General features: G+C 40.6%; 1 protein-coding gene across 1 annotated transcript; it reads left to right on the top strand.

The window, feature by feature from the left end:
- Positions 1-1281: 1281 nt before the first annotated feature.
- tdp1 (tyrosyl-DNA phosphodiesterase 1) lies at positions 1282-22490 on the top strand. Its single transcript, XM_036136232.1, has 16 exons — positions 1282-1419; positions 2330-2929; positions 3873-3916; positions 4082-4137; positions 4387-4483; positions 4575-4609; positions 5967-6059; positions 6205-6375; positions 6488-6566; positions 19132-19308; positions 19473-19521; positions 19954-20020; positions 20542-20649; positions 20754-20856; positions 21134-21239; positions 22302-22490. The coding sequence occupies exons 2-16, from the start codon at positions 2332-2334 to the stop codon at positions 22373-22375; spliced, it is 1857 nt and encodes a 618-aa protein (XP_035992125.1). The 5' UTR covers positions 1282-1419; positions 2330-2331; the 3' UTR covers positions 22376-22490.
- Positions 22491-23007: the final 517 nt, after the last annotated feature.

Raw genomic sequence — 23007 nt, 5'->3', positions numbered from 1 at the left:
TGTTTTAATGTTCTATTTTTGTTTCTACATTTTATTCCTACTTGCCTTTATTCTGTTTTATTTTCCTATATTTTAATCATGTAAATTACTTTGTATTGTCTCTGTACTGAATTGTGCTATACAAATAAATTTGCCTTGCTTTGCCTTTATTTTTTGTCACATTTTTTGTCAACATATGCCCTCTGAGCTGAGTAACACAAAGCACGGAAGTATTACTTGGAGTAAATCCCTCTGTCCTTGTAGAAACTTCCCACTTCTTTCTCACATCTTTGTCTTTGGGAAATCTTCATAACAAAACAAAACATTTGTAAAATTAAGAAAAAACATTGACATCTTTTGTACAGTGTTTTATGTAGACACTCCTTTTCTTATTTTCTTCCTATTTTTCTATTTTCAAATACTAAAATACACCGCACAGCTGCTGAGGCATCCTTCGTCTGTACGGCCTAAACCAGCAGGTTAGGATAGCAGGTCAACCGCCCCAAGATGGCGGCCGTAATTTCTGCGCCATGACAGTCAATGTGGGGTCTACGCTTATATAATACCTGTGCCAGCACTCCTAGCGCCCCCCAAAAAAGGATATATATATATATATATATATATATATATATATATATATATATACACACCACTGAGCTATATTATACACTGGAGTGCTGATTTTGCCGAAAAACTGAAGTCACTGGCCGCCATCTTGCTACTCCCTACTCTCACAGAATCCCATAGGATTTGGTTGCAACAACAAGTTTTCTGGCTGAGTGAAAACGTTTCACAGGTAATTCTAAGGTCAGTGGATGTACTAACACTATCAACTACTAGGAAATTAGGTGCTGAAATATTTTACATGTTATTCATATTAAATATATGTGTATATATAAGTATGTGTATATGTATATATGTATATATATGTATACACATATGTAAATATATGTTTTTGTATATTGTTATTTATATATTTATAAATGTTAAACATTTATTTAAATGAATAAAATGCAAAATATTTCAGCACATGACTTTCTCAGTACTTGATATTTTTAGAACATAACATAAAACTATATGGCATTTGACATTTTAAAAGTTTTAAGCCCCCCCTGAACATGAGAAAATCCTCGTTATTCGATGCTGTAGCGCACATATTCCCTAGTTACTGGAGGGAAATAGGGAGTACCAATATGGCGGCTGGTGGCTTCAAAGCGACTCGTTTAAACAGACGGTGATTAGCACTCCAGTGTATTATATAGCACACACCAAGATTGGTTCGGAACTCAAAACACGTCGTCTTGTTACCAGTCGGAGCCATTTCAATGTAACTCTCTGTGTCTGTAGCTTGTGTTCTCTTCAATGAACATCAAAGCAACGTTTGGTAGTGAAGAGTTTGTGTCTGCCCTGCCTAGTGCCGCTTCTCAGTTCTCTGATTTGGTAAGATTACTGTAAAATAGTAAAATATTTGCCTTTATTTCCCGCAGTGCCGTTCAAAGCTTGCATATGTGTATTCACACCGTGGTCACATTTGCACAACTTTTTTTACACTCGAAGCAATCTTCCCTTTCTTGCTGTTGGTTCTGCATGTGCAAGTTTTTGTTGTGCACAATTTGCGTCAAAGGCTTTGTTTACTGCAAGATTGATTTATTTATATTAACAAGTACATGCATCTATGAGCAATTAACCTGAAAAGGGCAAATAGCGACATTGCATATAGAAGTAGAGAAAGACTGAATTACTTCAGATCGTGAGAGATTATTTAATGTTTTAATAATAATAAATAATTATTATTTATTATATATAATTATTCGGCCCAGATATCCTCCACCAAAGGCTCACAGTTATGGATCACTGAGATGGTCCACTCACATAGACACTATTTAAAAGAAGGCCCATTAGGTCTGCAGAGAGGATAATTAGGGCTGACCCTCCAACCAAGACTTGTACAGATCTAGATTCAGGAAAAAGGGCAGCTCACGTTTCTACAGACACCAAACCTCCTGCACACGATTGGCTTAGACCTCTATCTTCAGGCCGCCGCTGCAGAGCACTATTTGCTTAAGCCAGCCACCATAGCGACCATTTCTTCAGTCTGTATACTTTTTATACATCTATAAAAAATATCTGTACGTACCATGTCAAATTCCTTGTGCACGCAATCTTGAACGTAAGCTAATGCTGATTCTGAATTCTAATAATTACATATATTCCCCAGACTGGTGTTCAGCTGAAAATAATAGTTGTAATATTTTTTATTAATAATGAGAGTGTCAGTCTCGTTATTCTTATTATTTACCCAGCCATGTCCAGCTCTCTCATGCTGCTCCTCTTCCCCGTCTCTCCTCAGGGATGTCTCAGACCAGTCTGCATGGCAAGTGGACCGTCTCCAGCAGCGATGAGGATGAAGATCTTCCCCTTTCGGGGACTGCAACACCCAAATCCCATCGGCCAGCCGAATCCAATCGTAGTTCCCGCAGGTCTCCTTCTCCGGTACCAGTGCCAGCTCCTCCGGAGGTGAAAGCAGAACGACCCAGAACCCCCGTGTCCCCTCTCACTGTTGGCTCTGAAGCCAGACAGTCCGCAGCGAGGAACCAGATAAACCCGGTTAAGTTTGAACCCAGCGCATCACTCGCCGGGAAGCGGAAGAAAGAGGCCTCGGATGGTTCCAGCTGGGCTCTGTCAGACAGTGATGAAGATGACGTAGACGTGAAAAGGAACCGCCAGAGTAGCCCGCCAAAGCGGGAGCCTCCAAACGGCGAGACAAAAAAAAAGCAGAAGGTGGAGAGCGAGCGTCCGCCAAGCCCGCACGGCCGACTGTATTATATCGACGAGCCAGATGACTTCTTTGAGTCCTCGCTTCCCCGCCTTAATGACACCTACAGGTTCTACCTCAACAAAGTCACAGGGCTGGACAGGAAGTACAACAGCGGCGCTCTGCACATCAGAGGTGAGACGGGTGTTCAGCTGCTTTACAACAAAGCTCCAAAGAAGGAATTCACCCTCGCCATGCCTGTAGTGGTTTCATTGTGTGGCTGCAGGTTGGACTGAGCCAGCATAAGAAGAGAAAATCCTGTTATTTGTTTTTAAACATTTAACTTGTTTCTGTGCAAAAATGTTCCTTCGGTCACAACCGTTTCTCTCCAGTTACGGTAAATCTGTATTCCAAGAACACGATCAACACATTAGCACGTAATTGTGAAGTAAAGGAAGTGTTGCGTTTGGTTTTCGCCATTCTTGTTCCATGTAAATATCTGAAAAGTGCGGTGTGCTTTTGAACCGAGCCCCTCTGGGTCAACACTTTGTAAAACCACCGACAGTTGCTCTTCAAGCTGTAGGCTTTTTGCTTCATGTCTCTACCGGGGTTGCACACCTTTGTTCTTTGCAAATTAGCTCAAGCTAAAGTAAAATAAAATCCTCCAGCGTGATGGTGTCTCCGCCACCTTTCACCAGGTGCGCGGTGTGTTCGGGGTGGTCATGGTAGCTTAGCAGCTGTCACCTTGGGACCATGGATGGACCAGAGCCATGTAAGGCGTGGTTTTATTACCTGACCCTGCTATGGACCAGTTTGGTATTTCCTGATCTTCACGATGCCGTTTGTTCGCCATTATTCCACAATATGTTTTTTACTAAAGCACTGCATTTGTGCTGAGATTTAATTCATTTAGGGATATCAGGGGAAATGGGGTTGTCACTTTAGTGGTATACAATGTAGGAAACCTTTCCCTTCTACTTTACACTTATTTGTGACTTTGTGTCGGTTTATCCCATAATAGGGATAGTGAGGCTTCTGGTCATAACACAGAAAAATAAAACACAAACGAGTTAGAGGTGAATACTTTTCTAATGTACAGTCTCACATTGATTTGACAACAGTAATATCTTTTCCACAGACATCCTATCCCCATTATTTGGGACCCTGAAAGAGTCTGTTCAGGTGAGTAACTATTCGATATGGTTAATTAAACAACTTTTATGTAGAAGCAGTATTTAGTATATAACCACTCAGGGTGAGTGTTGATGGTTTGTGGCCCTTGATCCTTATTTTATTCGCCCAAACCTTCCTTTTCTTAAGACATGTCTCCACCCTTGTCCTTCCTAGTTCAACTACTGTTTTGACATCCCCTGGATGGTTCAGCAGTTCCCACCAGAGTTCAGGTAGGTTCTGCTTCTTGTTCTTTGCCCTTCTTGCGTTCTCTTGAACACGTTCAGGTTGATTCTTGTTTAGAGAGCATTAAATAATGGTCACATTCTGCTTATTATGCGCCGAACGTATACAAGCTCGGGTTCGTTGCTGAAAAGGAGTAAACTAGCCCCGTTTCCTGGCTATCCAGTAAAAAAGGATATAATGTGTGCTGCTGTGAGTCCAGTTTAAAGCTGGTTCTGTTTCTGTTTCTGTTTCTGCAGGCATTGCCCGGTCCTGATCGTCCATGGGGATAAAAGGGAGGCCAAGGCACGGCTGCTGCAGCAGGGTCAGCCTTTTCCACATGTTCGCTTCTGCCAGGTACAGACATCTACTCCATGCGCTCTTCAGTAGACAGAACTTTCTAAGTCTCATCTTCCCCTTAGGTAAAAAATGTTCTTATTCTTTCCAGGCTAAATTGGACATTGCTTTTGGAACTCACCACACGTAAGCGTCTCTCTCTTCCTCCATGGTTTGCTTTAAGCGGTCTAGTCCGGTGGTGTCCAAAGCTGTTGCCCCTCGACCCACAACCGTTAAGCTGAAAGTACTTGTGGACCTTAAACTATTTATATTTTTAGAATTAAAATGGTCCTTATAGACGGTGGTGGCTGTGAGCAGGAAGGGTCTCCTGCGTAGGCGCTGGATACTGTTGAACAATGGGGGGAAAACACAGAACGTCCCCCTTCAGAGACAAATGAGATCCGTCGCTCTGACACTAAAAAAGCCACTTTTATGCAGTGAGCTTTGTTGAACCAATCAGGAGGTAAAAAGAATTTAAAGATGTGAAATAATTTAACAATTATTTCATACATTTATTTTGCTTGCTAGTTTAAAAAGGATAAATTATGGGAATGGCTTTTGCGACGGCATGCCTCAAAGCGGTCCACCTGCTCTCTGCGCTCAGCTTCTCTGATAAACCTGAATGACCGCAGAGTCGTCTGAGTATTTCTGCAGATGACAGATGAGTGAGGAGTCTGTGTTGCACTGGAAGGCTGTTGTTTACAGAGAGAAAAGGAGCGGTGCGAGTACAGTCCCCTGCGGTGCTCATCGCCAGGTCAGACACGCCACCCTCCAGTCTTAGACCAGTTTCTGAGACTGGAGGGTCTCACAAAGACTCACCTGAGTCTTTGTGAGTTTAACAATTTAACAATTCTGACAAATGTTAAATGCACTGGAGAAATCAAAGAACGTGTTCCTCAATTTGCGGCCTGGTTTCTTGAAGTAGTGGGAAATCTGATGGAATATTTTGATAAAATTAACAAAGTAGTCAGATTTCTGTAGAAAAGAGGTCTGTAGATTATGCTACATCCAACACATAAAAAGAATAAAACTAAAGTACGTTCAACAACTAAAACGGGACATGTGTCACTCTAAAGCAGGGGTGTCAAACTCATTTTGGTTTAGGGGCCGCATACCGCTTAATGTGATCTCAAGAGGGCCACACGAGTAAACTCATTCTGTTTGTTGCTCTACTTACTTGGATTCAACCCAAAATAAAAACAGCTGGTTTAAAAGGAGGCACATAATTTGTGTTCCACCTAACATTTCTATTACAGGAAGATTTTCATTTGTCAGTTAAAATCTCACTCTGAAAAAAAAAATCCATCTTCATCTTCTACCGCCTGTGCTGGTGGGCCAGATTATTACCACTGACGTTGGGCGCAGCACCAGACCGTTAAAAGGGCTGCAAAAGGGCCTGCTGTTTGGAACCCACTGGTCTGGGATTTGGTGGGACTTGAAATGAAATCTTTAACTTGCTGAACTTGTTTAAACCCTAGACCTGCAACTGTTTTTGGTCGTGCAGGAAGATGATGCTGCTGTGGTATGAAGAAGGCTTCAGAGTCATCATCCTCACCTCCAACCTCATCAGAGCTGACTGGTATCAGAAGACCCAAGGGTGCGTGTTTACGCAAAAAGTTTAGGGGCTGTAGGATGACTGGCACTAGGCTAGACGGCACATGTGAAGGAAATAACTTGGTTATCATCTATTAGAAGGTTTCCTGCTAAATCTGCTCTTTTATGTTTTAATTTTTACGCTTTAGGATGTGGATGAGCCCTCTGTTTCCACGGTTACCAGAGGGGAGCAGCTCGGGTTCAGGGGAGTCGCCCACCTTCTTTAAGCGGGACCTGCTGGAGTACCTGGCATCGTACCGCGCTCCAGAACTGGAAGATTGGATCCAACGGATCAAAGAGCATGACCTGTCGGAGACGAGGTGAAACCGCGCGGATGCGCTGCAGAGGTTTTACTGTAAGACGACGTTATGGTCGGAAACCAGGGCAGAAACTTTTAAATGAATGTTAGCTGTTGTCTGGCTCTGTTTCTAGAGTTTATTTGGTCGCCTCCACGCCAGGGAGGTACGTCGGCGCAGACATGGAGCGCTGGGGCCACCTGAGGCTCAGGAAGGTGAAGCATTTCAGTGCATCCCACTAACCTGCGTACTTAACGTGATGCTGCAGTGCCTCTTGCAAAAGTGCTCACACCCAGGGACGTTTTTACATTTTATCCCAACTAGAAACACAAATGTGTTTTTTTAGTGTTTGATGCTATAGACCAATACAAAGTACACAGTGGAGCAAAAATAATGCAATATTTTCGAAATTATTTAAGAATACAAATGGGAAAATTGCCTTTATGTTGAACTCCGCTGAGTCACTCGTTTGTAGAGAGAACAACGCTCTGCTGCAGTTAGAGCTGCAAGTGTTTTATTGGGGCATGCTTCAACCAGCTTTGCACATCTAGAGACTAGGGCTGGGCAATATTTCGAGATTTAAAAAATATTGAGACCTTTTAAAAAGAGATACAAGATAAGACTGTCGTTTATATCGAGATGGTCTATGTTGCCTTTGCATTATACTTTTATGTGTTCCGGTAGGTTAATTTTCAGCCGCTTCTCATATTTATCTACAGCTGTTTGTTAAACAAATGTGCCTGTAAAACATTTCGGACAAAGCTTTGATTCACAGATGCATTTTTACTTAGTGAAAAAAAACCAAAAAAAAACATATGTAGATAAATATAACTTATCGGCATTCAGTCTAAACATGTTGAGATATTATGTTTGGTCCGAATCGCCCTGCCATACTAGAGACTAAAGGTTTTTCCCATTCTTCTTTCAAATCAGCTGAGGCTCAGTTGTTTCGGAAGAAGTTTGTCTGTGAACATCCATCTTCAAGTCTAGGCAAAGATTTCTGATTGGATTTAGACCTGGACTTTGGACTATTCAAGCACATTAATATGCTTCATCTAAAGCAGGGATCTACAGCCATTGTTGTCCTTAGCAATTAGTGAAAGTTGTTTAGAGCTATAAATTTTACTTGAGCCTTTGAAAATAGATAATTGATAAAAAAAAATGACTTCTATCATTTTTAAAGAACCACCAGTTTATTTCTATTTTTAGATTTTAGGTTAAAGTAAAACATAAAATGTTAACAAAAAGACTAAGGATCCATTTTCTTCTTTGGGTTGAGACACCTCACCCCACCCATATTAAATTATTATCATTATTAATATGATATTCATTATTATTAATATAATTCATTATATTATCGTGATTATTTAATTATGTCTAATCATTTATTTCATTTGTACACATTCAATTATTTAATTTATCTTATATACATTAAATCTTGACACCCAGCAGCATACCAGCCAGACTCTACGTAAACTTTGCTGAATACGGATCCTACAGGAAAAAAACCCGTCCCGCACCGTTGCGTTTGCGTTGAAATAATCCGGTGAAATAGGGAATCCGTAGTCCTTAATCTTTAATCCTAATATAAAGATCAATTCAGTCCTCCCTCCAAACTAAATTCATCTTACTGAACCCTTTCAGTAGTACAGCCGAGAAGAAAAAGTGTCCTCATACTACAGTGGACAGTGTCTGTCTTATTGACCACGAGCTCACTTTCACGAGATCTGTTGGGGGGAGGAGTTTTTTTGTGTTTTTTTTTCAAAACTTGTTTTTATTAAACATTTTCTTGCAAAGCAGAAGCAGCAGGAACAAAGGCAAACAAAGCACTGATAGTGCATAAAAATACAGACAATCAGGCTTAAGATAATAAGCATGTACAAAGCAGAAACAAAACAAAGGTAAATAAATAAAATATCTACAAAAATAAATAAATAAAATAAAATCAGGGGCACCAAAAAATATAAAGTAATATACACTCAGATATGATAGCTTGTCACACTATAACTCGGCGTCTTTCTCCCAGGCCAGGTCTATAAACCCTGACCTCAATCTGCGAGATGTGGCGACATCTAAGTAGTCCAGAAATAGGTCCCGGGTCCGATAGAATACAAAGGGTTGGTTCTTTAATGCCATAGAAAAAGCCTCAAAGGGAATGATACCAGTCACAGTTTGTTTCCACTGAGTTAGAGTGGGAGTTTTGTCAGTGATCCACAAGGTCAAGATACATTTCCGGGCACAGTGCAGCAGAATGTGTAACAGGTTACGACAGGCAGATCGTCCTCCAATTCTAATAGGCAAGTCCTTGCACTCAGATGTAGATGACACTTGAATATCAGACTTAACTGTTGAACAATTATACTCCAAAACTGTTGGATATGAGAACAGCTCCATAAACAGTGCATAAATGAACCTGCATCAGATTGACATTTATACGGAGCTCCGAAAGGTTTGGATTAAATCTGTGTCTGTCTACAGGAGTGATAAAAAGCCTCTGCAAAATCTTAAATTGCCTCTCCCATGCAGAGTTAGATACCAGGACCCTGGAAGGCTGGCCACACAGAGCATCCCAGTCCTCAGACTCTACTGTACCTAAATCAGATTCCCATTTGCTTTTTTACTTTAAGAGAATTATCTACGTTAAGATTACTGAGGATCTTATACACCTTCTTCAAAAAAGATTTAAGTTGCATATTATTTACCAATAGGGATTGTATGGGAGATACAGCAAGACCACCAGTTAAGTCTTTTAATTTACACAAAATAAAGTTACGAACTTGGAGAAATTTGATAGAGTCTTTATTGGTGATCCTGTATTTGCTTTTCGCTTGTTGAAATGTAAGGATTGAGCCTCCCTGGACCATGTCCCCAACGACTCTTATACCCTTATATTTCCAGTCAGCAAGGCCGCCCCGCAGCCCAGGCTGCAAGTCAGGGTTCTCGTGAATGGGGGTCAGCAAAGAGAAGCAATTACTGAGCCCCTCCAATTTACGGACTTTATGCCAAATATTTAACATATTCTTTAAAATCACATTATCTTTTGCTAATGGTGCCACCTTGCCAGGAGAGGCATATAATAAATTTGGTAAAGGGACTTTATCCAAGGATGCGGACTCACAACCTAGCCACACAGAGTCAGGGTCATCAGGGTAAGAACAAAGACAATTCTACTACTTGATTTGTGTACATCAGAGTAAAATGTGAATGCTTTAGGGGGAGGAGTTTTGTCAAAAGAGCACCCGTGTGGGCTTGGACGCAGCAGGAAAGGAGGATACAAATCAGAATGAACAGATTCGTGCAGGGCGTTATCTTATCATTTCATACATCTAACAGCAAAACTGTCCCTTTCAACAAGCATGACATCCTTTCATTGTTAGTTAGTGAACAAAACACTGAGCCTCTGTTATCTCATTGAACAGACTGACTGGTCAGCACAGGTCAGTGCATGACACCGCATTTCCTGGTTAGGTAGGAAACCAAACAGGAAACGTTTCAACTTATCTCACTGAACACACTGACCACCGCAGCTCAGTATAAATCAAAACGGTCAGTAAAAGTCATTACGCTGGTGGAAGTCACGCCTTTCTCATCCTACAACTCTCTTGGTAATTAAAATATAGTTGTTGGTTTTTTTTAACTCTGAGGGCAGCCATTTCTCTACAGAAGGTACTAATATTTATCCTGTCACCTGTACATGTCCTAACTAAGGCTCTTATAAACTATTATTTTAATAAATTATTATTCTAATGATTATTCAGACAATCATGTAATCAATCACAATGTATAAATTCTGATGATTCTTAACATAATTACTTAAGCTTATTGTATGAGTAATAGAAATGAAAAAATGCTAATTGGTGAATAATTCACTTTGAATAACAAGGATAAATCTCCAACTAAAAAAGTTCTAGGATCAAAATGTTAAACGTTCAGCCTTTTCTGGTTGACTTAACAGCGCAGATGGCTCTGTAATGAAAATAGTCACAAAAAAGTATCAAGTTCCACTTGTACATTACATTCTGGATTTTTCTATTTTAGATTAGAATAGATTTTATTCTATTTATATAAAACAGATCCTTCTAGTGTACTGCAGGGGCAAAGTTAAACTAGGGTTTTTTTAGTCGACAAATGATAATATAATGATACTGACACATTTATCAAATAAGGTGATTAAATTAAGGCATGATAAATACTACCTTTTTCATATCATTTTGACCAAGTTTTAACAGAATAGAAATAGCTGTACCGTCCCCCAGTGGGGAAATTCAGGTGTGAAAGTGGCAAAAACAGGAGGGCCTAGACAGCTGACTTACAGACAAAACTGATTAAAATGGAACACAGCTCAATTTAAAGTTAAGCCGTACAGCAGAAGAAAATGAAAACAAACTTCAATTATTAATGCATAAGGCCTAGTCAGATAAAAATTAAAGAAAAAATGAGTTCATTTGCAGAATAATGTAATATTTTAAACACATTTTGTTACACAAATTAACAAAAACTGCAAAGATTTCCTCCACAGAACAGAACCCGAACCAAACTTTGCTCTAAATATATTGCTCTGACAAGACTGCATGTTTTTCACTGGAACCTGCTCATTCTGCTCCACTTTTTGTCTCCATCTTTAAACTAAAAACCAGAACGCTTTGATTTCGCCTGTTCCCCATAGTTCATTTTATAGAACACAGGGTTTCCCCAGAACTTGGGCTAATCTTTGCAGTAGGTGTCTTGGTGGGTTGAGGGGTGTGTGCAGTTAACTGTGCCGGGGGGATTTTACCACAATATTGCTTTTTCATCATTAAAAACAGCAGAACAGTATAGTGTTGTACCAGACAAGTAAAAGTTAGGTAACCAAAGTAAGAAGAACATGATTTCTAATAGTGATGGCAGAATTATCCAGTCAGTAGCTTTTGGTTTTACTGTTATAAACATTGATCTATTATTTGGTGGATATAAAGGCTGTTGACCTTCAGGCGGCTGCAAGCAGCAACAGAAAACCATGCAGGGTACAGGCCGGCCTGCAGCACAGTAACATTGCAGAGGTCGCTGTCACGTACTCATTGATGTCACCACTACCTGTTGGCTGGAAATCCTCTTAAGCTACATGGGGTGAACCCTGAACTAATGGGGGGAGTTTTGTGGTGAATGGATGCAAAACTTTCTTTAGTGATTTTTTTTTCATTTAGTTTCCAAACACATCTAGACCCAGCACCATTGGTTAAAACATTTAGGTGAACTTGTGGAGAGGTGTTAGCCTGTATAACTTTTGACCGTGTCTAGAGCAGCAAAAAAACAGTAAATTCACGGCTTTTCACCAAATTGTTTGTTTTAAATTTTTTTTCTTCCAAAATTCATTTCCACGATCAGTGTATGTAAACTTCTGACTGGAAAAATACCAGGATATGTTGTCCCAGTATAGGTGAAAACAAAGCGCACCAACTATTTTTAAAAAATATGTAAACGGTTTTGATTGACTAATTAACTTTTCTACTCCTATTTTGCAAAGTCAACAGTTACACCCTTTTGGGTCCTTTTTATTTTTTGCATTATTTGTTGTTATTTCAACTTTATGTTCTCTCTGTTTTTTGTTTTTTTTTCTCTTCATAGTGGGTACATCTACCCTGGCATTCTGTTTAGTTGTGATGCCATTACCCTCTTTAACGTAGAAACCATTTATGGAACAGTGTTTCTGTGTTTTTTGGGTCTCTGCTTCTGCCAGATTGATAATGTTAGTTGTATATGTAGATTTATGGAAAAATATCAAATTGAAACTTGAAAACCTGAGTGTTTTTTTTCTTTTACTTTCTAAAGTTGTATTATCTGTCGACTCTGTAAAAGAACAGTCTAAAATTAGCATTAAGAATCCAACATACAATATGAGTGTGGATAGTAACTAAATTTGACACCCTAAGACGTCAAATAGGTCAGGGTGTGTGTGTGTGTCACTTTATGGCATATATGCTACAAAAACACACCAGCTATTACTCCTTTGGGGTAATCTTGTAGAAAAGTTGTTTATTGTTAGTTTTTGAATCTGTGTTGGGTAAAAGGATGGATAGTATGAAGTTTATGAGGTGTCTAATTTCAGTGGTTAAATAACCTGCTGATTGGTTTACGAGCAACGTTTACGAACGTCACCCAAATTATTTATTTTATAGCGTTAATTATTTGCATTTGGAGGACCTAGTTGCAAGATGTGCAACAATATGTGCTGACATTCTAAAGGATTGTTCATTTGAACCTGAGATCAGAATTGAGTGAAATAATGAAAAGAATATCTGGTATAGTGAGATTTTACAACAGTGACAAACTATTCTACGCATCTTTTTTCATATAGCTTTTACTTTATGTGAAAATTTACATTAAATATAATCAATACATTATAAAATCTGCAATTAAATTACTCAAAGAACTTTTTATTTATTGTGCAATGACAATAAAATTGAATTCTATTATATTCTATTTCTGCCATCACAATTAGAATTCATGTTCTTCTTACTTTGGTTACCTAACTTTTACTTGTCTGGTACAACACTATACTGTTCTGCTGTTTTTAATGATGAAAAAGCAATATTGTGGTAAAATCCCCCCGGCACAGTTAACCGCACACACCCCTCAACCCACCAAGACACCTACTGCAAAGATTAGCCCAAGTTCTGGGGAAACCCTGTGTTCTATAAAATAAACTATGGGGAACAGGCGAAATCAAAGCATTCTGGTTTTTAGTTTAAAGATGGAGACAAAAAGTGGAACAGAATGAGCAGGTTCCAGTGAAAAACCTTTTGTTAATTTGTGTAACAAAATATGTTTAAAATATTACATTATTCTGCAAATGAACTTGTTTCTTCAATTTTTATCTGACTAGGCCTTATGTATTAATAATTGCAGTTTGTTTTCATTTTCTTCTGTTGTACGGCTTAACATTAAATTGAGTTGTGTTCCATTTTAATCAGTTTTGTCTGTAAGTCAGCTGTCACCTGAATTTCCCCACTGTGGGACGGTACAGCTATTTCTATTCTGTTAAAACTTGGTGAAAATGATATGAAAAAAGTAGTATTTATCATGCCTTAATTTAAACTAGATGTTTACCTTATTTGATAAATATGTCATTATCATTATATTATCATTTGTCGACACAAAAAAACCCTAGTTTAACTTTACCCCTGCAGTACACTAGAAGGATATGTTTTATATAAATAGAATAAAATCTATTCTAATCTAAAAAAGAAAAATCCAGAATGTAATATACAAGTGAAACTTGATACTTTTTTGTGACTATTTTCACTACAGAGGCATCTGCACTGTTAAGTCAACCAGAAAGGGCTGAACTTTTAACATTTTGATCCTATGAATAATTCACTTTGATTCAAAGTGAATTATTCACCAATTAGCATTTTTTCATTTAAAATATAGTTGTTGTTTTTTACCAAGAGGTAAGGATAAGAAAGGCGTGACTTCCACCAGCGTAATGACTTTTACTGACCGTTTTGATTTATACTGAGCTGCGGTGGTCAGTGTGTTCAGTGAGATAAGTTGAAACGTTTCCTGTTTGGTTTCCTACCTAACCAGGAAATGCGGTGTCATTCACTGACCTGTGCCAACCAGTCAGTCTGTTCAATAAGATAACAGAGAGGCTCAGCGTTTTGTTCACTAACTAACAATGAAAGGATGTCATGCTTGTTGAAAGGGACGGTTTTGCTGTTAGATGTTTGAAATAAGATAACGCCCTGCACGAATCTGTTCATTCTGATTCGTATCCTCCTTTCCTGCTGCGTCCAAGCCCACACGGGTGCTCTTTTGACAAAACTCCTCCCCCTGAAGCATTCACATTTTACTCTGGTGTACACAAATCAAGTAGTAGAATTGTCTTTGTTCTTACCCCTAAAAATTCACTAAGTAATGTTGTGAGCTGTACTATTGGTGACATTATTGTTTCAGATCACGCCCCCGTTTACATAAGCTTAAATAATGTGAATCCAACAAGTCAGAGCCGACCGTGGCGAGACAGCACGTTCTTGAACCACGATCCTAATTTTGAGAATTTTTTGATAGAACAATTGGACTACTTTTTTAAAGAGAACAAGAGTCCTGATGTTTCCCTGGTCTTCTATGGGATACCATGAAAGCCTATGTTCGTGGTCTGATTATATCTTACACTGCTAGACTTAAAAAGAACAATAGGAAAGAGCAAAGGAAACTTGAGCTGGAACTGCATGAGCTTCAGACTAGATACAATTTATCTCCATCTGAAGAGCTAAGAATTGACTTAGAAGTGGTTAAAACAGCTTAAGAGAGTTTGCTCACAAAGAAGGCTGAAAAATCAATGTTTTTTATGAGGCAAAGGATGTATGAGTTTGCTAACCAGCCTAATCGATATTTAGCCAACCTTCTTCGAAATAGGGTTTCATCACAGAATATTTCACATATCAGAAACTCAGCTGGTATGTGTAATAAAATTATTAATGGCACTTTTCAAAAGTTTTGCAAACGGTTATATTCTTCTCAGTTGATCCCACGCTCAGAGCAGGATATGTTTAACTTTTTTACAAAGGTCAATTTGCCAAAAATGACTGCTGTACAGAGGGATGACCTGTGTAAACCACTATCTCTGAGCGAAATTAAGAATTGTATTCAGCAACTCCCTAACAACAAAGCTCCAGGTCCGGACTGATTCAATGCAGAATTTTATAAAAAGTTTAATGTTTTTTTTAGTCGACCCTTACTGGAAATGTTTCAATTCTCATTTGCAGCTGGGGCTCTTCCCCATCTCTTAGGGAGGCTAATATTTCTTTAGTACTAAAAACGGGGAAAGCACCTGAAGAGTGCTCCTCATATAGGCCTATATCGGTCTTAAATTTGGATCTGAAGCTGCTCGCAAAGGTTCTAGCCTCACGTCTGGAAAATGTTCTTCCCTCCATTATTAGGAATGACCAGACTGGTTTCATCCAGGGAAGGTTTTCATCACATAATGTGAGACGCCTGCTTAATATTATTCAGCATTTCTCCCTGTACAACACAGCCCTAGTTATTTCTCCTGACGCGGAAAAGGCGTTTGACAGGGTTTAGGTGGCATTAGTTATTTTTCACGCTCCAGGAATTCGGCGTAGGCGAGGCTTTTATTAAATGGATTCAGATTTTATACACATCGGCACTATCAGCGGTTATTACAAACGGACTCAGGTCTAGTAATTTTTCTATTGAACGAGGTACAAGGCAGGGCTGTCCCCTGAGCCCATTGTTATTTGCGCTAGCTATGGAACCTCTAGCCGCTGCCATAAGACAAGATACCAGTATTAGAGGAATTTCTTTGAATAATCAAGAGCAAAAAATCTCGCTGTATGCTGATGATGTTCTGATGTTTTTGAGCTCCCTCCCCTACACATTCTATCCTTAGATTAACTCAGCTAGTTCATAATTTTGGCTGTTTTTCCAGGTACAAAATAAATTTTTCTAAAAGTGAGGCCATGCCCCTCTGTCGCTCACACACGTTAGACCCAAATATTTCACAGCCGTTCCGCTGGTCTCCAGCAGGTTTCCTATATCTAGGAATAAGAGTCTCGCCATCCTGACTATGGCAAGACTCTCGCCATAGACTCTCGCCATGCTATGTATATAGCATGTATAAAAGATCTGGATAAATTAAATATCGCCCCCCTCTAACAAACTATAAAACAGGACCTCGATAGATGGTGTGGCCTGCCTCTGTCACTTCTAGGTCGAATTCATTTGATTAAAATGAACATTTTCCCACACCTCCTGTATTACTTTCAGATGCTACCAATTAGGTTGTCAAAGAAAGTTCTTGCAGAATTCAATAGTGCCATTGTATCGTTTATTTGGCGTAGAAAAAGACCCAGGTTGAGATACAGCTTTCTTTGCCTACCTATTAAAAATGGTGGGTTAGCAGCTCCCTCTCTTTTAAATTATTTGTGCGCAGCACAGTTCAAGTTCCTTTTAGAATGGTTTATAGGTGACCCTGATTCTGTGTGGCTAGGTTGTGAGTCCGCCTCCTTGGATAAAGTCCCTTTACCAAATTTATTATAAGATAAATAAGATTATTAAAGATAATGTGATTTTAAAGAATATGTTAAATATTTGGCATAAAGTCCGGAAATTGGAGGGGCTCAGTAATTGCTTCTCTTTGCTGACCCCCATTCACGAGAACCCTGACTTGCAGCCTGGGCTGCGGGGCGGCCTTGCTGACTGGAAATATAAGGGTATAAGAGTCGTTGGGGACATGGTCCAGGGAGGCTCAATCCTTACATTTCAACACGCAAAAAGCACATATGGGATCACCGATAAAGAGTTCGTAACTTTATTTTGTGTAAATTAAAAGACTTAACTGGTGGTCTTGCTGTATCTCCCATAGAATCTCTATTGGTAAATAATCAACTTAAATCTTTTTCGAAGAAGGTGTATAAGATCCTCTGTAATCTTAACGTAGATGATTCTCTTAAAGTAAAAACCAAATGGGAATCTGATTTAGGTATAGTAGAGTCTGGGGACTGGGATGCTCTGTGCAGCCAGCCCTCCAGGGTCCTAGTATCTAACTCTGCATGGGAGAGGCAATTTAAGATTTTCTAGAGGCTTTTTATCACTCCTGTAGACAGACTGTGTTGGTTAATGCGGCTCTGCAATATTGCATGGACATCGGGGCAGTTCCCCTGGATTGGCAGACTTGGGTGGTGGTCCCCCTATTTAAAAAGGGGGACAGGAGGGTGTGTTCCAACTACAGAGGAATCACACTCTTAAGCCTCTTAAGGTCTATTCCAGGGTTCTGGAAAGGAGGGTCCGTCGGATAGTCGAATCTCGGATTCAGGAAGAGCAGGTATGTTTTCGTCCTGGCCGTCTGGTCCGCATTGCCGGCAGTAAGTCTGACTCGAGAGTTGGACTCCGCCAAGGTTGCCCTTTGTCACCGATTCTGTTCATAACTTTTATGGACAGAATTTCTGGGCACAGCCAAGGTGTTGAGGGGATCCGTTTTGGTGGCCTTAGGATTGCGTCTCTGCTATTCGCGGATGACGTGGTCCTATTGGCTTCATCAGGGCGTGATCTACAGCTCTCACTGGAGCGGTTCGCAGCTGAGTGTGAAGCGGCCGGGATGAAAATCAGTGCCTTCAAATCCGAGACCATGGTCTTGAACCGGAAAAGTGTAGAGCGCCTTCTCCGGGTTGGGGAGGATGTCCTGCCCCTAGTGGAGGAGTTTAAGTATCTTGGGGTCTTGGGGTCGAATGAGGGGAAGATGGAGCAGGAGATCGACAGGCGGATTGGTGTCTGCTGTGAAGCGGGCGCTGTACCGATCCGTTGTGGTGAAGAGAGAGCTGAGCCAAAAGGTGAAGCTCTCGATTTACCGGTCGATCTACGTTCCTACCCTCATCTATGGTCACGAGCTTTGGGTCGTGACCGAAAGAACGAGATCCCGGATACAAGCGGCTGAAATTAGTTTTCTCCTCAGGGTGTCTGGGCTCTCCCTTAGAGATAGGGTGAGGAGCTTAGTCATCCGGGGAGGACTCAGAGTAGAGCCGCTGCTCCTCCACGTCGAGAGGAGCCAGTTGAGGTGGCTCGGGCATCTGGTCAGGATGCCTCCTGGACACCTCCCTGGAGAGGTGTTCCGGGCACGTCCCACCGGGAGGAGGCCCAGGGGAAGACCCAGGACACGCTGGAGGGACTATGTCTCCCGGCTGGCCTGGGAACGCCTTGGGATTCCTCCTGAGGAGCTGGCCCAAGTGGCTGGGGAGAGGGACATCTGGGCCTCCCTACTGAGCCTGCCTACTACCCCCGCGACCCGACCCCAGATAAGCGGAAGAAGATGGATGGATGGATGGATGGATAGATAGATGGAGTGTAAAAGAATATCACTGGTACTTCTAGTGTCATTTTGTTGTGGAAACTCAATGTAGTTGTTTCTTGAAAACCTGGATTTGGTGTTATATCTATATCTTTTGAAAACATCACTCTTTTGATTAGAAGCCATTATGGAAGGGCCACAAAGCCACATGCCGCTGCAGAGCCGCAGGCGGCAGACCCCTGATCTGAACTGTTGCGTTGTAGCTCTGGCTGTATGTTGGTGACCTGCTGGAAGGTGAAGCTCCACTGCAGTCCCAAGTCTTACCGCCTCCAGCAGGTTCTCTTCCAGGATCGTCTCCTATGCATCCCCCTTCACCTTCTCATCAGCTCTGACCAACAACCACCTGGTTTCACAATAACATGGGTGTATTTAGGTTTTACCTAACAAAGCTCTGAGGCCTTCACACAACAGCTGTATTCATACTGCAATTAAATGAACTCTATGTACTGGTTAGTTGACCTCAAAAGGCACTTGGTTTCATTGGATTTTGTTTATTGTATCACTGTAAGGCCGCCTGAATACAAGTACCACACCATATTCGCAAATTTCTCCACTGTGAGATCAATAAAGTCTGTCTTATCTTATCTTATACTTTTCAGATTTCTTTTTGCAGATTAATACTTAAAAGTCCTTTTGACTAAAAATATTTTTCAGAATTATGTGCCACTTTGTGGTGGCCACCTAAAATCCAAATAAAATACTACACACTGATGTTTGTAGTTGTAAAGTGATATAATGTGCAAAATTTCAAGGCTTCTGAGGGCTTTTGCAAGGCACTGTATGATTTAGCCTTAGAATCACCAGTCTATAATAGTTTAATTGATGCTTCCTGCAACGTAAAGCTGTAAATCCAATATATTTTGAATAACCTGCTTGGTAAGTTTGGTCAGCGACCCTTTGTTTTCCATTATGCTAATAGTTTTTTTTTCCATTAGCTGTTGTATGAGCACACAAATCCAATTCCCGGTGAGGAACGGTGGCCTGTGATTGGCCAGTTCTCCAGCATCGGCTCCATGGGGATGGATAAGACCAAGTGGCTGGCAGGGGAGTTTCAGCGCACTCTGACCACCTTAGGAAAGTCCTCCCTCCGTCCGGACCCTCTCATGCATTTGGTACGGTCATAAACTTAAACTGTTTATTGTTCAAAATGTAAAATGCATTTTATTTAATTAACTCAACAGTGATGATGTAAGTTCATCTAGTCCTAGACACGTGGAGTTTAACATCATACACAGCCCTGAGTTTCTAAAGTGTTCATTTGGCTGTTATTTTGCAGCTGTATCCGTCAGTAGAAGATGTGAGGACGAGTTTAGAGGGCTACCCAGGTGAGTTCTTTCCTCCTTACCTTTGAAGCGTTAAAACGCTGACTCGTTGCTTTATCCAGATGGTGTTGACTCATGGCAGCAAAAGGTTTAGATGTGTCAGACAACTGATAACACTGTCCTAAATAAGTGGATGCTTTGTAAAAGGACAATATAAACAGAATGCAGCTATCCACAGTCCTGGATGTTATACGTTCTGTTCCTTTCCAGGGTACAGTTTGATCTCTGATTTCTTCAATAGTAAAACGCTGGGTCATTGAGGCCATGCAGTGATTTCCACTTCAGAACCCGCTGTGTTTATTCCCCTTCTCCTGCCCAAATAGAGACTTTTTATTATCTCCAGATCTAACGAAATAAGCTGGGATTGTTTTGCTTTCTGCTTGATCAACATCTGCCTGGGTCACTCATAGATGGATCCTTATCTTCTGGTTTCAGCTGGAGGCTCTCTCCCTTACAGCATCCAGACGGCTCAGAAACAGATCTGGCTCCACTCATACTTCCAGTAAGTTCACGCGAGTCCCTGTTTCAATATTAGGCTGTTTTGCTTTCTAACCCTAACTTTAAGGAAAACAACCCAAAATACAGCCAGAGCTACGATGGGATGGTTTAGTTCGAAGCATATTCCGTTTGTTTAAGTGGTCCAGTCATATTTGATAACTGCAAGTATAACTGCAGTAAGGGTTTTGACTTGAGGGGGCTGCATACATAAATATGTTGAAGATTGTGGGTACAAAGTGCAAACATGTGGTGGGGGCAGGAATGGTTTCCTGGGGCTTAAAGTTTAAAAAAACAACATTTTTGAATGATTTGATTTAAATAACGGGTGCTGTACAGCAGATTCTCTATTTCTTTGATTTAACCATCTATTTAAGGTCACCAAACATGAGTTCACATCAGATCAAAGTTCAAGTAAACGAAGGAACGAAAGCTTTTTCTTTCTGCGCTCTAGAAAATTCAGAGTTTGGCTTTGTAGGTTTCTTAAACCTAGTTTGAGAAGGTTTGGTTCTGCGTGTTTTTCTGCAGCCGCTGGAAGGCGAGTAGGACTGGGAGGAGTCACGCCATGCCTCACATCAAAACATACATGAGGGTTTCACCGGATTTCACTCAGCTCGCCTGGTTCCTCGTCACGAGGTGTGCGCCTGGGTGTGGACCTACGAGCTTTATAATGAAATATGCGTGGATCCATGTTTGCATTGATGTTTTCTTCCTGTATGACTGTGTGCCGCGGGGATCAGCGCTAACCTGTCCAAGGCAGCATGGGGCGCACTGGAGAAGAACAACACTCAGGTGATGGTGCGTTCGTACGAGCTGGGGGTCCTCTACGTGCCGTCGGCGTTTGTAAGTGTGACACACAAGCACGCATAAATAAACGATGGCTTTAACCCGGCATGGCAGCATGCGGTGGGATTGTTTCTTCTTCATTCAGAACAACACCTTCAGATGGTTTTTTTTTTCTGAATGTAGAACAGAAAAAAACTACTCTTACATAGGCCTATGTCTAGACTCCATGCTGGTAGGGATCTTAGTGAATGGTCAATTTTTCAGCCTGTGTTGGCGGTCAGTATCAGCTGCCCAGTGTATAGAGGTAGGCTCTGTTAAATGTGTCTTTTTACAGAACATGAAGACATTCCCCGTTGAAACCAATCCATTTCCTGCCTCCTCCTCTACGTCTGGTTTCCCGGTACCCTTTGACCTCCCGCCTACAAGCTACTCCCCAAAAGGTACAGATATAGTCTCTGGGTGTTTTAAATCAGCTTTTGTCTTTGCACACGTGGTAGTTGTTTGATCAGACTTATTGCCACTATAAAGCATGAGTGTAATCTCAACATTAGCAGTTTTTCATATTGGTTATACTGTTTTCTGCTCAGGGCGCACAGCTTGTGGGGCGTAACAATGGCAACTAAAGGGCTTATCTGTTATCAAACGGAGAGGGCGCCCCCTGTGGTGTGCAAACTGTACATCCTGGGTGACTGATGACTCTGAAGTTAGTGACTGATATGAAGTGTATGATCAAGCTTAAAAGTTATAGTTGGTAATCCTGTTCAGAAACACTTTTTGTTTTACTGAATGAAATGGTCCTTCCATCCTGAAAGTAGTAAATATATTAAAAAATTTGATCTCTGTGGGAGCTGCAGGCCTGTAAAAACTCTGACCAATGGCAGGGATTGGTCAGTTTAGTGTGTGTGTGTGTGTGTGTGTGTGTGGTAGGATTTTCTGTAAGAAAGGGATGTGTAAATCATTGTAAATCTAAAACTGTTTTTTCCACTTTTACCTTAGTTGATGATGCACTGTTAGAGAAGTCTTATCAGCGCCATGGTGGAACAAGAACATCAGCCCGTTTATCTTGACAAGCACGGTTTCAGTTTACAGCCGTGTGGAAAAAATAATGTTTCAGGAAGAGGCTTCAATCAGTGTAGCAAATGCCAATGAAGGGGTAGAGCTGTACCTAATCATTTATTTAGATCAAACACTTGCTTGCCCAATGAACTGGACCCACACTACCTTAGAAGCCCAGTTAGGATGATGATGATGATGATGATAATAATAATAATAGCTGCAATGGATAAGCTCATAGTTGTTTTGAGCATCAGGGTGACAGAAGGGAGTTGGGTGTAGAGAACAACATTCAACAATGAGATGACTTGCTTTCCTGATTTTTATTTATTCATTTATTTTTTGCCATCCATTGATGTTTGAAAATGAAAAGCAGAGACAACGGCATCCAGGACATAGTCAAAGTTTGGTTCCACACGTTCTCATCTATTTGCCCTCCCTCCTTTCAGACCAGCCGTGGATCTGGAACATCCCATACAGCCAGGAACCGGACACTCACGGAAACGTCTGGGTTCCCTCTTAGAAACACGTCTGTCTTCGTTTGTACCTGTTAGTCCTCTCTGTAGCTATTAGTTGAAATTAACCTATTTTTATACTCTGCTGTAGACTCCCATTTTCAATAAATAAGTCAAGTGCTGTTCTCGCTGTCCAGCTGTGTTATTAAGGTACCTCCATGCAAGTGTTTCAACAGGATTTATGTTTTGAAAGGGAATGTAATGATTTTATTTCATTTATTGTTAAAATTTGAATACATTTAGTTTTATTTTTTGAAATATAGCTTTAAATCATGTAATATAAAAAGATAAGGGATCCAGTCAATGTGAGGTCGGATCAAGGTGCACATATCCAACAGGAAGTTTTTGCTTCTGGTTGTTTTTCCCAGTTAAGGTTTCATCTTGCATAACAGTGTTTCCTGAATTCGTGAATGCTACATCTCATGCATTCTCCAGTTTTTATGATTAGTTATTTTTACCATATAGATTTTCCTGCATTGAGCTCATCCGTTTCTTTGCCTTCTCTCTGATTGCTGATGGGGGGGGGCCCTCAGGGCCAAAATAGATGGGCTCTGCCACCCTGAAATTAATGTCTGTACCTGAAGTGGTTCGTTTCCTGACTCTTTAGTGGACTTCTGGAAAACCAACTATCCGGGCCATC

Source organism: Fundulus heteroclitus, chromosome 4 (genome assembly GCF_011125445.2).
Source record: "Fundulus heteroclitus isolate FHET01 chromosome 4, MU-UCD_Fhet_4.1, whole genome shotgun sequence".
In the NCBI taxonomy this organism is placed as follows: Eukaryota; Metazoa; Chordata; class Actinopteri; order Cyprinodontiformes; family Fundulidae; genus Fundulus; species Fundulus heteroclitus.
The sequence above is the reverse complement of the archived record's forward strand: the minus strand, read 5'-3'. Positions and strand labels throughout refer to the sequence as shown.

What these genes read in the sequence shown, in the direction of transcription:
- tdp1 (XM_036136232.1), top strand. Translation starts at nt 2,332, where the DNA reads ATGTCTCAGACCAGTCTGCATGGCAAGTGGACCGTCTCCAGCAGCGAT. An exon ending in CGGACCCTCTCATGCATTTG is followed by an intron (nt 19,309 to 19,472) that starts GTACGGTCATAA and finishes GTTATTTTGCAG; the next exon opens with CTGTATCCGTCAGTAGAAGA. An exon ending in TGGCTCCACTCATACTTCCA is followed by an intron (nt 20,021 to 20,541) that starts GTAAGTTCACGC and finishes GTTTTTCTGCAG; the next exon opens with CCGCTGGAAGGCGAGTAGGA.